Source organism: Budorcas taxicolor, chromosome 1 (assembly GCF_023091745.1).
Source record: "Budorcas taxicolor isolate Tak-1 chromosome 1, Takin1.1, whole genome shotgun sequence".
In the NCBI taxonomy this organism is placed as follows: Eukaryota; Metazoa; Chordata; class Mammalia; order Artiodactyla; family Bovidae; genus Budorcas; species Budorcas taxicolor.
Genome location: NC_068910.1, coordinates 207791139 through 207804069, shown reverse-complemented (window position 1 = coordinate 207804069; position 12931 = coordinate 207791139). Strand labels below are relative to the sequence as shown.

Below are 12931 nucleotides of genomic sequence, written 5' to 3'. Positions count from 1 at the left end.
TTTAAGTCTGAATTTTGCAATAAAGACTTCATGATCTGAGTCACAGTCAGCTCCCAGAATTGTTTTTGCTGACTGTATAGAGCTTCTCCATCTTTGGCTGCAAAGATTATAATCAACCTGATTTCCACTCCGATTACACAAGAATTATCTGAATAAGTCTGTAGTGTCTCAGGGTGGGAGAGGGGACAGTATTTTTACAGAACCATTGTCTAAAACCTCCTCCCCCTCCCCCGCCAGTAAAAACACAATAATAAGCACTTGCCTGAGTTGTCTCAAAATAGGAGTTCCCTGTAAGGTGTGCGTTACTGAGAAGCTACTGCCGAAATCTAACTGGAGACTTCTGGGGGGCCAGAAGGAGGCGGGTGAGGCCAGCCTATACTATGTCCTCCCAACTTCCCAGAAACACTCCCGCTGGAAACCGTCTTGCCTGAGAGATGTGTGTGTCACCAGTAAGGGCCTCAGACCACACCTGGGCACAAGAAAGATGACTGACCGAAGACAACCTAGAAAGCTAACCCCACCAATATCCAACCCAAGACTGGGCTGCCCACAGGGCAGAGCGGTTCTCCTGGGTTCCCCTGACTCTGCTGCCCACCTCCCAGGGGCCCCTTCCCCACCAAGGCCTCGGCCTTATTTCCCACTACATGTGTATCCTCAGGTAATCGGTTTCCCAGTGGTACACAAGAGCCCAGGCTTGGACCCTAGAAGATTGCCCCCACCCCAGCCTGGGTAATAGTTGAACCTACTCTAAATCCTATCCCACACCCATGAGAACCAAGCCCTAGGAACACCATCCGTCTGACCCCCATGCCATCTGAGGCCCTGGAGTCATCGCCTCCCGCCCCTGAACTCCTCTGTGGCTCTTCTGTCCACCCACGTCAGCCCTTCCTGTGTCACCGGTCACATGTCCATGACTGCACAGCAGCCCACAGGACAGGCCAGAACGGGTGGGGTGCCGGGCCTGGCTGGGTGATGAGGGGCTCCAGGCGGGCACAGGCAGGTCGCACTGAGGCCCAGGCGGCCCCTGCCCCTCTCCTGCAGCTCCTCCAGGTTCTGAGCTGGTGGGGGCTTCCCTTCTCTCCACTCTTGGCAGCTCTCAGGTCCTGCTGCTCCCATGTCTCCAGACCCCTGTGGAACCCAAATGGTTGGTGACCCCCATCATCCTCCCACCCGAGTGGACCCCTCTCTCTGGAGATTCTGTCAGTGCTGCCCCCCACTACCATGCCCATCCTGCAGGGAGCTCCCACCCCTGCCTTGTGACTCAGACACCCAGAGGAAGATACCGAAGTCCCACCCCAGCCGTGTCAGAGCATGTTCCTGAATGGGACCAGGACTTCCCCTCCCTGTTCCCTGTCCCTCAACCTAGGCACCTCTCCTGGCCCCACCCATGCATCACAGGACCATCCCTTCAAGTCTGCCAGTTTCCCATTAGCTCGCCCGTCCTGGGAGTGTCAGAAGCTCCTACAGCTCATCCATCCTGCCTGCCGACTGCTGAGATGTGGGGGCCACAGGCCGGCGGGTTCTCAGATCCTCAGGCTGTCACAGCCGAGATCCAGGCCATCGCGGACCAGGTAGGGCTGCTGCGGGCAGAAGGGGTCCTGGGACCACGGTGGTCAGCGGTCATCACCTCTGGGCAAAGGCACTGCATGCTAGCACATCCCTTTCTCTCTTGAGACGAGAAAGCGGGCAGAGGAGTTGGAGGGGAGGCAAGGTGACTGTTGGGGAAAGCACACGGAGAGCAAAGGGCACAGCATGGGGTGAGGTCATCATGAGTGAGGCAGGGTCCCAGGCCTCCTAGACTCAGGCTGTTATTCTAGCACTTTCGTGTAGGTTTGAAATGCTCTCCAGTGAAATATTTAGAAACTGAAAGCAGCTGGGTCAAGTAGGCAGAGCCTGGATCAGACCCTGGGCAGTGGTCCAGCCCCTTTTCAAGGAAAACTCTTGCACCCGAGGGTCATGTGGGGTTGGGGCCTGTCCCCCCATCCTACAAGGGAGACAAGTTCAGGGCCTGGGGCGGGGTATTTGACTTCTGATGAGAAGAGGAAACTCGAGACAGACGTCTGGGTCCCTTATCTTTCCTGCCCACCGCCGCCCCCTCCCCACTCCACTGCTGCCTCCTACATCCCAGGGCATGCGCTCCGCCGCGTCCTCAATCCTACCTTTGGGACCATCTGACAGCAGTCATGGAAGGGGTGAGTCAGTCTTGTGAGACCTTAGACACGGAGGGATCTGGGGGACAGCCAGTGACAGCCAGGCAGAAGGGTGTTCCCTGTTCTCCCCCTTCATGGCCACTTAGCCCAGCCCTCCCCGCCTCTTCCTGGGTCTCCAGGCCTGAGAATCCCCGCCAGCCACGTGAGCTTTGCGTGAGGGTGGGCTGCCACGGGAGACAAGGGTTTCTGTCTCTGGGGGCTGCACTTGGGGTCCATCCCTTGAGAGTCATGTGTCAGTGCACTGTCCTCACTGCCCCTGGGAGGGATTGGCCACCTGTGTGCTGGGTGGGCTCTGTGAGGGGCAGCGGCACCATCTGGTGGCCTTTTGTACTGAAGCTTTTGTGAACCTATAAGGAGAATTGAGGCCAGAAACAGCCACATCCAGCCATCCTTGCACAGAGCAGGGCTTTCCTGCTTCCGTTCCTGAGACAGACAGAGAGATGATTTCATCCTAGGTCCCCGGGAGGGTCTGTGGGCATCACTCACCCCTGGGCTGGGTAAATGGTCTGAGGGTCAGTTCCCTACAGCTCCGTGAAGAAGGGTTGCACAGGTGAGTGTTGAGACAAGGGTGGGCACTGGCCCAGGGGGAACACACCCACACTGACCACCCTGAGAGCCGTGGCAGCCTCATGGAAGAGCAGGTGGCCCACCTTCTCACTACCTGACCCTCCCTCCTCCTGTCCTTTCCCCCACCTAAAGACCCGGATGCTGGGAAAACTCGAGGACAGGAGGAGAAGGCATCAACAGAGGATGAGATCGTTAGATAGCATCACTGACTCAATAGAGATAAATCTGTGCCCCTCCCTGTAGGCCCTTGCCAGGTGACTCACTGGCATGCATAATGGTAATGCCCTTGGCTCCCCAAGCAGCAGGCGCTTGGGCTTCACCAAGCTCCCCTGGGCCCCAGAACTGGTCTGGGGACTTCAGCGCAATGAGTGCCTGTGGCTGCTGAGCACTCAGAAACCAGATTATATCTTAAAGTCAAGACAAAGCAACCTGCTCTCCCTTCCTCCATAACAAAGCTTAGTTCCCTAAAGGCCAAGACCCTAGAAAACCTGACTGATCCAAGGGTATCATTAACATCTGACACCAAAGATCAGAAACAGCCTCTGCCGAAAGGCCCTGCATCCTAGGGAGACCGTCTAAAATGGCAGCAAAGGACTACCCTGGTGGCCCAGGGGAGAAGAACCCACATGCCACTGCAGGGGACCTGGGATCCATCCCTGGTCCGGGATGATACCACATAGGGATAAGCAAGGAAGCCCGAGTACCACAATTCTTGAGCCCAAGCTCTAGAGCCAGGGAGCTGAGGCTGCTGAAGACCCCATGCCTAGAGCCTGTGCTCTCAACAGAAGCCTCCACTCTTTGAAACTGGAGAAAGCTGGCATGCAGCCTCAAAGACCTAAGACAGCCAAAAAAAAAAAAAAAGAATAAGTAACTAAAAGTTAACAATGGAAAACCCAGAGTTATGGCACGTTTAAAAAATAAAAACTAAAAATAAATAAAAATTTAAAGTAGAGAAGCATTTTTTTAAATTGTAATAGTGCTTTATCTGTTGCAGAAGAAACTGAGATTCTTAAGAGAACCCTGGAAAAGAAATGACAACTCATTCCAGTATTCTTGCCTGGAGAATTCCATGAACAGAGGAGCCAGGCAGGCTCCATGGGGTCGCAAAGAGTTGGACACCACTGAGCGTCTAACATTGTCACTTTCACTTTTTTTTCCCAAGAGAATTAAGGCACCTCTATAAGATCAAACCAGTCCTAAAGGAAATCAACCCTGAATATTCACTGGAAGGACTGATGATGGAGCTGAAGCTCCAGTCCTTGGGCCACCTGCTGGGAAGAGCTGACTCATCAGAAAAGACCCTGATGCTGGGAAAACTCGAAGGCAGGAGGAGAAGGCATCAGCAGAGGATGAGATCGTTAGATAGCATCACTGACTCAATGGAGATGAATCTGAGCAAACTCTGGGAGGTTGGAGAACAGAGGAGCCTGGCGTGCCAAAATCCGTGGGGTCACAAAGAGTCAGACATGACTTAGCAATTGAACATTAACAACAGAAGATGGAAGACTGAATTTTTAACAAATATTTATTCATTTTACTTTGGCTGTGCCACTTAGTTCCTTGCAGCAAGTGGATCTTCCTTGCAGTATGTAGGATACAGTCCACTGACCAGAAATTGAACCCGGGCTCCTTGCACTGTTGTCACTGAGTCTTACCCACTAGACCACTGAGGAAGTCCCTGGAAAATTATCTTTAACGTTCAGTTTAGTTTAATTCTTTAAAATATTTTAAGTTTCACTTTTAAAAGAGTAACTAAAAAATGGCAAGTACTCTTTCGAAAGAACTAAGTAAAAGGAAAAACAGGGTGTGAACTTATACACATTGTCTTGATGGTGAAAATATCCTTGAGAAAGAAAAGAGAAATGATACAGAGAACATTTTTCTGTCCTTTATCATCAGAGTTGACAGTTGAGTGTGTCTGCTCAGCTGTAAAGGGCAGATGAGGTGTAGAAAGTGTGCGGTGTCCAGGCATGAGAGTTCAGGGGTGACGTCTAATACAGGTGAGCTCACCTGTCTCTCCCTTCCCCCCTTCCCCAGGTGAAGTCCCAGCTGGAGGAGAAGGAGAACAAGAAGTTCCCGGTGTTCAAGGCTGTGGAATTCAGGAGCCAGGTGGTCGCCGGGATGAACTACTTGATCAAGGTGGGGTGTCAGCCTCTTGGGAGAGTCTGGCTGAAGTGGGAGCTCACAGGTGCCCAGGGCAGGAGTGCTCAGCAGGGTCCTGTGGCAGCCCTCAGCTTCAGGGGTTTGGTGGCTGTCTAAAATGAGCATGCCTGTGCAAGCATGTGTGTGTGCATGTATGTGTGTGCACGTGCGTGCTGCGGCCTCCTTGGAGAAGAGGACCTAGCCTTTTGGGTGACCAAGGGCTCTGCGGGAGTGAGTGTGGGTGAGGGGTGCTGGCTGGCACCGAGGATATTCCTTGCACCTGAAGGAGGAGGGTGGGAATGTCCTCAGCCCAGTCTCTGGGGACACGAAGGGACACAGCCTCCGGGCATCCAGGGCCCTGCTGCCTGTCCAGCCAAGTCCAGCAGAGCAGGGGGACTTGGGGTCAGAGGCCCCACCTGCCCCTCACTGGACTCTCCTTTCAGGTTCAAGTGGACGAGGATGACTTTGTGCACATCCGAGTGTTTGAAAGCCTCCCGCACGAGAACAAGCCCGTGGCCTTGACCAGCTACCAGACCAACAAAGGCAGGCATGACGAGCTGACCGTCTTCTAGGCCCGATTTTGCAGAGTCCATCGCCCACGTGGGTCTCTCCTCTGCAGACCTGTCTGGGACCAGACACGGTGCCCCTCAGGGTGCGGTGGTGTCTCTGTTCCCTGCTTTCACTGTGTTCATTTTTTCCTCCCAATCCATGATTTTAACTAAATTTCTTTCGAGGGGGCCTTGTGTTATCTTTAAATAAACATGTGTTTTCTGTTTTCACAAATTGTCTCTGTTGGGGTTTTTTTCTTCATCTGGAGCTATACTCACAGTAGGGAAGTGTCAGCAGGTGAGAGGTGTCCTGGGTGGAAGCCCCGCTGGGCCTCCTGCCGCCTGAGCCCCCTTCCCTGAGGGGCTGAGGACGGGAGAGGGTGGCCCAGGTGACAGTGGGCAGGTGGAACACCCAGGGTTCAGGGAACGTGTGCTCTAACCACAGCTTCCCACGCCGTCATGGTGACTCTGTCGTGTCTCCAGGTCTCAGAACCCCCCACCCCACCCAGTCCAGTAAGAGGGGTTGAGAAAATCTGACCCTAGAGCATTAGTTCTAGATGGACTCAGATACATTCACGCATTTCTGCCCGGGTAGAGATGCATGGGTGTGTGTGGGGAGGCAGTGACCCGCAGGGCCCACTGAGTGCCATGTCCTGTGAGTCCGGCCCCAACTGCCCACTGACCGCCCGGGGTATGCGCTGCGTCTGTCTCAAGGCTTCCTGGTTTCAGCAGCCGGTTACTACCGTTAGTGAAGTCAGTCCAGTGGTGTGTTTGCCGTGTGTGTGTGTTCGTGTGCAGTAGAATAGAAAATGCACCCTGCGTTGTAAGACTAAACGTTGGGGACAGTTCTATGTGGCTCAGGGTCCAGGTAGACAGCCTGTTCCTGAGGGTCGGAGTCTGTCCCCTTCCTGTCTCCACTTTGTTTTGTGTCAGGCCTGCTGCTGATGAATTGGAGGTGCAGGTCATGAGGGCTGAATGCGGAGCAGGTAAACAGTCCTTGGGGAGCAAACAGACCTGTGAGTGCAGGAGGAGACTCTGAGTCAGGAGCTGTGTGTGTCCTGCTCTCTCCTGAGCTCTAGGACAGAAAACTTGCATCTTGGGCTCTTGTTCTGGGAAAACAGAAGCCAGTGAGCACATTTGCATCAACTTGAAGATCAGCTGTATTTCCACCTGGGAACTTCCAGTGAAGCGGGGGAGGGATGGGAGATGCTATGTAGGTGCCTGGACAGGGCCGACAGCCCACATCTCACAGCACGGAGCATGGAGCACAGGGCTGGAGGCAGGTGTGACCACCGGGTTCAGACAGAGGGTCCCCCAGGTGTGTCCTGGGGGTGATAAGGTTTTGACACCAGAAGAGGTGGTGGCTGCAAACCATTGCGAAAGCACTAGACACACTGAAGTGTACGCTGCCAAATGGTGAACAGACTTCGCTGCCAGTCCACAGGCTCAGACCCACACTTCTACTGTAGGGACCACAGGCTTGATCCCTGGTCAGGGAACTAAGCTCCTACGTGTCACACAGGGCTGCCAAAACTAAGTCAATTAAATTTTTTTTTTTAAAAGAGGGAAGCTACTTTAAAAAATAAATAAAATAAAAAGAATAAATACTACGGTAAAGTGTATGTTGTGTGAGAAATAAATACAGCTGTAAAGTGTAGGTTGTGTGAATCACACCTCGGTAAGAAATCGACTAAAATGCCAACAGGACACCAGAGGCAGCCTGGGCCAGGGTGACAGCGGGTTGCAGGGACTGCTGGGGGTGCTCTCTCATTGCGCCCAGACCCAGTGCCCCCGCCAGCCGTGGGTGCTGACCTAGTGGATGCCCCTTCTCTCTGGCCCCCCGGACACCTGGGCCCTGCCTGCTCCAAGGATATCCTCTCTAGCCAGTCTCTCATTCAGCCCCAGCCCCTAACGGCCCCCCACGGGGAAGAGAATCTGCCCGGTCCCTCTCTGCACACTTGCAAAGGGCCCCACAGGTCACCCACCCTGAGGACCCTCTGTTTCCTGGACCAGACTGAGGTTTGTGCACCGGGGAGACACAGACACAGTGGCCCACCCCACTCTCACCAGCCAGTACCTCGGTCCTCAAGCTCTCCAGCCAGGGAGGAGCCCCTCTGGGTGGGCAGGCACCTTCCCCTCGCCCACCCCATCCTCTCTCAGCAGCCCTTGGGGGCTTCTTCCTCCCCTGTGCCCAGAATTTTGGGGCAATGCTTGGAGGTTCTGCCACCCAGGTCCCCAGACTGCTGAGTGGCCGGCCCCTATGTGATGTGGAGGCTGTGTCCCTGCTAGGGGGGTGGGCAGAGGGGAGTGTGGGGCCCTCCAGGCTCAGCTCAGAGAGAGCTGCCCGCTGGCACAAGCTCTCTGAGTGCCCTGGGAATGCGGGGTCCCCGCCGACAGATGAGGTCCAGCATGTATGGCTGCTGGGGCTTGTGCCCTGCAGATACCTGTGGCCGTGGCCATCTGCCTCATCCAGCCGGAGTGTCCAGGCGCCCCTAAGTGAGGGGCTCCAGGGCTTCAGAGCTTCCTGCTTCTCAACCCCCTCCACAGCACAAGCTGGTCAGGAGTCTTGTCTGGGCACAGCTGTGAGGGACTCTGCCAAGCTGAGTGTTTGTGTGCCAGACCCCCTACTGGCAGGGGCAAGAGTGGACAGCAGGGCGATCGGGGCCTCTCTCTAAGGGAGCTTATGATGTCGTGGGTGACCAGACACTGATGGCTCCCCACCTAGATCCGACCTTCCCACCTGGCCTGAGGAAAGGGGGACTGTATAATTAGGACACATGAAAACCCACTTCCCAGACTCCTTTGCAGCAGGCGTGGTCACACAGCAGGTGGGACTCAGGCATGGCCTGATCAAGGGGCTGCCACAGGGCCAGAGTCTGCAGCAGCTGGCGTGCTTTCCCAGAACTCCTCTCCCAGGAAGCTCTGCGTGACCACAGGGACTGGCATACAGGCCCACTGGGGTAGGGGGAGGTCCTGAGCGCCAGCTAGAGGACACGGCTCCTTAGGAGCCTGGTGCCTGCCCTGGCGAGGCGGGTGGGGAGAGGCAGAATTGCTGGGCCCCTTTGGTGGAACGTCTGCTCTCTTTCTCCTCACTCTTCCCCATGTGAATGCTCACCTTTGCTGCCTTTAAGGATAAATCATCAAGGAGCACACAGGGGAAGGGCTGCCTGGTGGCTGGCCTGCCCAGGCCCTCAGGCCGCATGTGGCCCTGAGCACTCAGAGAAGGAAGAATTGCAGCCCCACCCAGTACACAGCTGTCTGGATATGGTGGCCTCCTGGCCATCGAGCAAGTATGCCTGACAGGGTCTTGGGTGAGGGCATGATGGGCTTTGCCAGGGGAAGAAGGCCAGGGGCTCGGACACAACATATGCCCCCAGGAGCCCAGACCAGGCCCAGGCCAGGGCACTGCTGGGTGACCCACCAGCAGCCAGCTCAGCAGTCCTGGGCAGTGTTTGCCCCAGAAGGTCTCTGTTGGGACTGGGGTGGGGGCGGAGGTGGCAGGGTGATGGGGCAGCCAGAGATTTAAGAGGGTGAAGCTTGGGGGATGAGCAGTCCGGCCACCTCCTGGGTGGAGAGGCACAGCTTCTGTCTGGACTGGAGTGCTATGGGAGGGGAGGGGGGCACTCAGCTAACTGTGCGGGTCGGGGTAGGACTGAGACCTGAAGGGCAGAGGGGTTGAGACCTGGCAGGGCTAGCCCTGGAGGCCCTGGAGGACACAGTCAGGTTGGAGCCGCGTACCTGGCCACGTGGCGGGGAGGCTGGGCTGCAGCCCTGACCCCTTTCCTTTGGGCCAGCGGCCAATCTGTTTCAGGGAGCCTCTCAGCAGAGCTGGGACCTTGGCTTATAGAGGCAGCTCTCCAGTCCCCACCTGTGTCTTCTCGTGGGCTTCTTCCCTGAGTCTGAGGTCTTAGGGCCCCCTATCCCAGGGTGACCTCATTCAACTGAACTGTATCTGCGAAGACCCTATTTCCAAATAAGGCTGCATTCACAGCCAGGGCAGGGGGCTGGGGCGGGGGGCAGCAATTAGGATAGACACTCTGGGGACACAATTCAACCCACAACTGAAGTCAGAGACGGCCCACATCAGCAGATGTTCTTCTGTTGTAGATAACGCATTGCACCCAGCCCTGTCTCCCACCCCGAGACTCCCACCCACCTGGTGCTCCCCGTGTTTTCTGGCACCCACGAGCTGGTCCTGTGCTCCCAGGGCATGTAGGGCCTTCCCAGCAGCCCAGGCTGTGCTTCCTTCTCCACTTGGCTGAAACCTGCCTGGTGACAGGCCTGGAGCAAAGGAGGCAGTGGAGGCCCACCTGAAAGGAACAAGCGTCAGCACCTGCCTCAGGTGTGTGACTGTTGCTTGGTCTCCAGATGAGGGAGCTAAGTTTCAGTAAAGGCAACAGTAGTGGTCTGCCGCAGCATGGGGCATCCGGATGAATTAGGGGTTGGGTTCAAGATCCTCAGGTGCATCCTTCAGGCATCCCTATCCCAGGCTTCAAGGCCCTCTGCTCCCCTAGGAGGACCCTACTTTCAATGCACCGGGCTTCCCAGGTGGCTCAGTGGTAAGGAACCTGCCTGCCAATGCAGGATATGAGGGAGATGCAGATTCAGTTCCTGGGTCAGGAAGATCCCCTGGCAAAGGAAACAACAACCCACTCCAGTATTCTTGCCTGGAGAATCCCATGGACAGAGGAGCCTGGTGGGCTACAGTCTATGGGGTTGCGGAGAGTCAGACATGACTGAGTGACTTAACAACAATCAACTTTCCATGCTATGCAACAACAATTGACTTCCCATGCAATCCAGTCTTAGTTTCCAGGGCTGCCAGGCCCTAGGTGTCCGCATCACGTGTTGCTTCCCTCAGCATCTCGTCAGGATACCAGGTACCAGATTGAGCCCCACCCTGCTGCAGTGTGACCTCATCTTAACTAGTACATCTGCAAAGACCGTTTCCAAATGTCACACTCTGAGGTTCTGGCGGACCTTTTTGGAGGACACCACTGAGCTGGGGGAGACAGCTATCAAAGCTAAACGTAAACATCCTTTTCAGGGTTGCTACCTTCATAACAAGACCCTGAATTCTACACTCAAAGTGAGCAAACTGAGATGTGAATTGATCTCCGTGAAACTTTAGGAAGGAAGGGGGGCGAGGGATGGATGGAGGGAGGGGAAAGTGCCTTCTCTCCTCTCCCTCCTCGCCTCTCCAAGGTCACACACAAGGGCCACACCCCAGGGAAAGCAGAGCAACAAGACAGAAGGGGCCGGGGCCAGCCTTGTGCTGGCTAAGACCCTGCTGCAGGGCCAGCCTGAGTCTGCACCTCATGGGGAATTTATTCAATGCTGTAATTTAGGCAGAATTTCAGACAGGATGAGACTGTGTGGCTATGACCCCAGAGCCCTGGGAAAGCTCCCTGCAATGCACAACCTAGTACCTGAATCCTACGGATGTACCCTACACAGCAAAAGGGACTTTGCAGATGCGTCTTAAAATGAGGAGTTGGTCTTGGAGCAGCCAGGTGGGCCCAGCGTCATCACAGGGTCTCCATGAGAGGGAGGCAGGAAGGTTAGTGTGAGGGAGGCTGAAGAGGCTACGCTGCTGGCTCTGAAGGTGGAGAAGGAGCCATGAGCCAAGGGGCGCAGGCACCTCTAGAAAGACGGAAAAGGCAAGTCAGAGATTCTCTCTGGATCCCCAAGAAGGAACCAGAGCCGCCCACCCATTTTCAGACATCTGACCTCCAGGCTGTGAAAGGATAAATCTGCGTTGCTGTAAGCCCCTCAATTGGTAGGAATGTGTTAGAGCAGCCACAGGATCGGTGTACCAGCACTGGGCTGGTAGAAGGGGATTTGAGAGGTGGAGTCAGAAGTGCTTCAGACAAGACCCCGCATCCTTGCCCACCTTCTCCCTGCCCGTCCGATGGAGCCTGGTGCTGCCTAGAAATGACCCTCGGACTTATTTACAAAGGTGTCAGTAGATGGCAGGGAGAGCAGGTACCGGCCAGGCTCACAAGACCAGTGCTGTCACCAACGAGACGTGAAGGAAGCCGGAAGGAGCGTGGGGCTTGGCCAGTGACCAGAGCTGCTCCTCAGAATCAGGCAGGAGGGGTCAGGAAAGGGACCTGCACCCTCTGATCCCCAGCCCAATCCCGGGGGAAGCCCAAGGGCCTGGAGCCCACTGCCTGGAACATCCAAACAAGCGCCGCCCCCACTTCCCGGGCAGAAAACAGAGACGGTTAGATGGATAGGACATCTGGCCACAGGGGAACGAAGCTCCTCTGGGAAAAAGAAACCACACTTCAACAGCATCACCATGAAAATATTTATTTGTGATAATCATAAGTCAGTAAGACCAGAACAGACAGACACAGCCTTGACAGCGCTGCAAGGGGTTTATGTTTAAACACATTCACAGGCGCACAGTAGGTGGGGCTGGCAAGTAGAGCACAGGGCTAGTGAAACCATCGCCGGAACCGCAGGGAGCCCCTCTGGTCCCAGGGTTGTATCATTTCCCCCAGATTCTGGAAGGACAGGGTCAGCACCAACTGGCCTGAGTCAGAGCCTCAGTCCTCCTGCGGGTCCAGGTTTGTAACCGTTGCGGGAAATCCCGAGTGAAATTCTAGAAGTATGCAGCTTTGAAGCCAAAAACATTCAACACGCCACCCACACACGCTTTATCCCTCAGGGGCTGCGTGGAGTGAAGTAGGAATTCACTTCCACCTCCCCAGCATCAACACTGACGGCTCCCATCACCAAGACAATGGTCCCAGGTATTCTGCAGAAATGCACAAATTGCCTCTATCCCCTCTTCACTCTTTGGGGCACACTGGGGGCACTGCTGCCAGGCTCATCCATTCCCTTCGTCTGTCCCTCCTCCATCCTGGTCATGACCCCACTCACCTTCCTTGTGCCAGAAGCTGGGGGCTGGGTGAGGAAGCAACAGTGGTCCAGAACCCACTGACCCAGCTCTGTATCCTTGGCGGCACGAGGACCAAGGCCCCTGTCTGGGGGGCTCCCGAGCAAAGGGCCCGAGGGCGGTGTGCCCCCTCTGTCTGGCTGATCATGCTGGGCGGAGGGCGGCTCTTGCAGGACAGTGCTGCCCCCGGTCAGACTGAGTGGCCCATGGCATGTCCTTCCAAGCATGTTTCCTGCTGCAGAAAATTGGGCTGCTGAGGGGCCAGGAGCATCCTTCACTGCAACCCTGGAGCTTAGGGCCCCTCCCTGAGCACAGGGCTCTGCTCAGCTCTGACAGTGGAGAGCTTTAAAAACGCCTGTTTACTCTGCCAGGAGTTAAAAAGAAAATTCTTAAAAGAACTTTCCATTTATAGAAAGTTTTAAAATATTCTCTAAGCCAGACCTAAAATTACTTGCCAAATGACCAAATGAACACACCCTGTTGTGAGCAAAGACCTCTCGTGAAAGGCAGGAATGTAGCTTGTAAGACAACGTTTCTTGATCGGTGTCTTTGCACAT

The 12931-nt window shown here is 55.3% G+C and overlaps 1 protein-coding gene across 1 annotated transcript; it reads left to right on the top strand.

Moving 5' to 3' along the window:
• The first annotated feature begins 1496 nt into the window (after positions 1-1496).
• LOC128046544 (stefin-C) lies at positions 1497-5491 on the top strand. Its single transcript, XM_052638704.1, has 3 exons — positions 1497-1571; positions 4815-4916; positions 5363-5491. The coding sequence occupies exons 1-3, from the start codon at positions 1497-1499 to the stop codon at positions 5489-5491; spliced, it is 306 nt and encodes a 101-aa protein (XP_052494664.1).
• The last annotated feature ends 7440 nt before the right edge of the window (positions 5492-12931 follow it).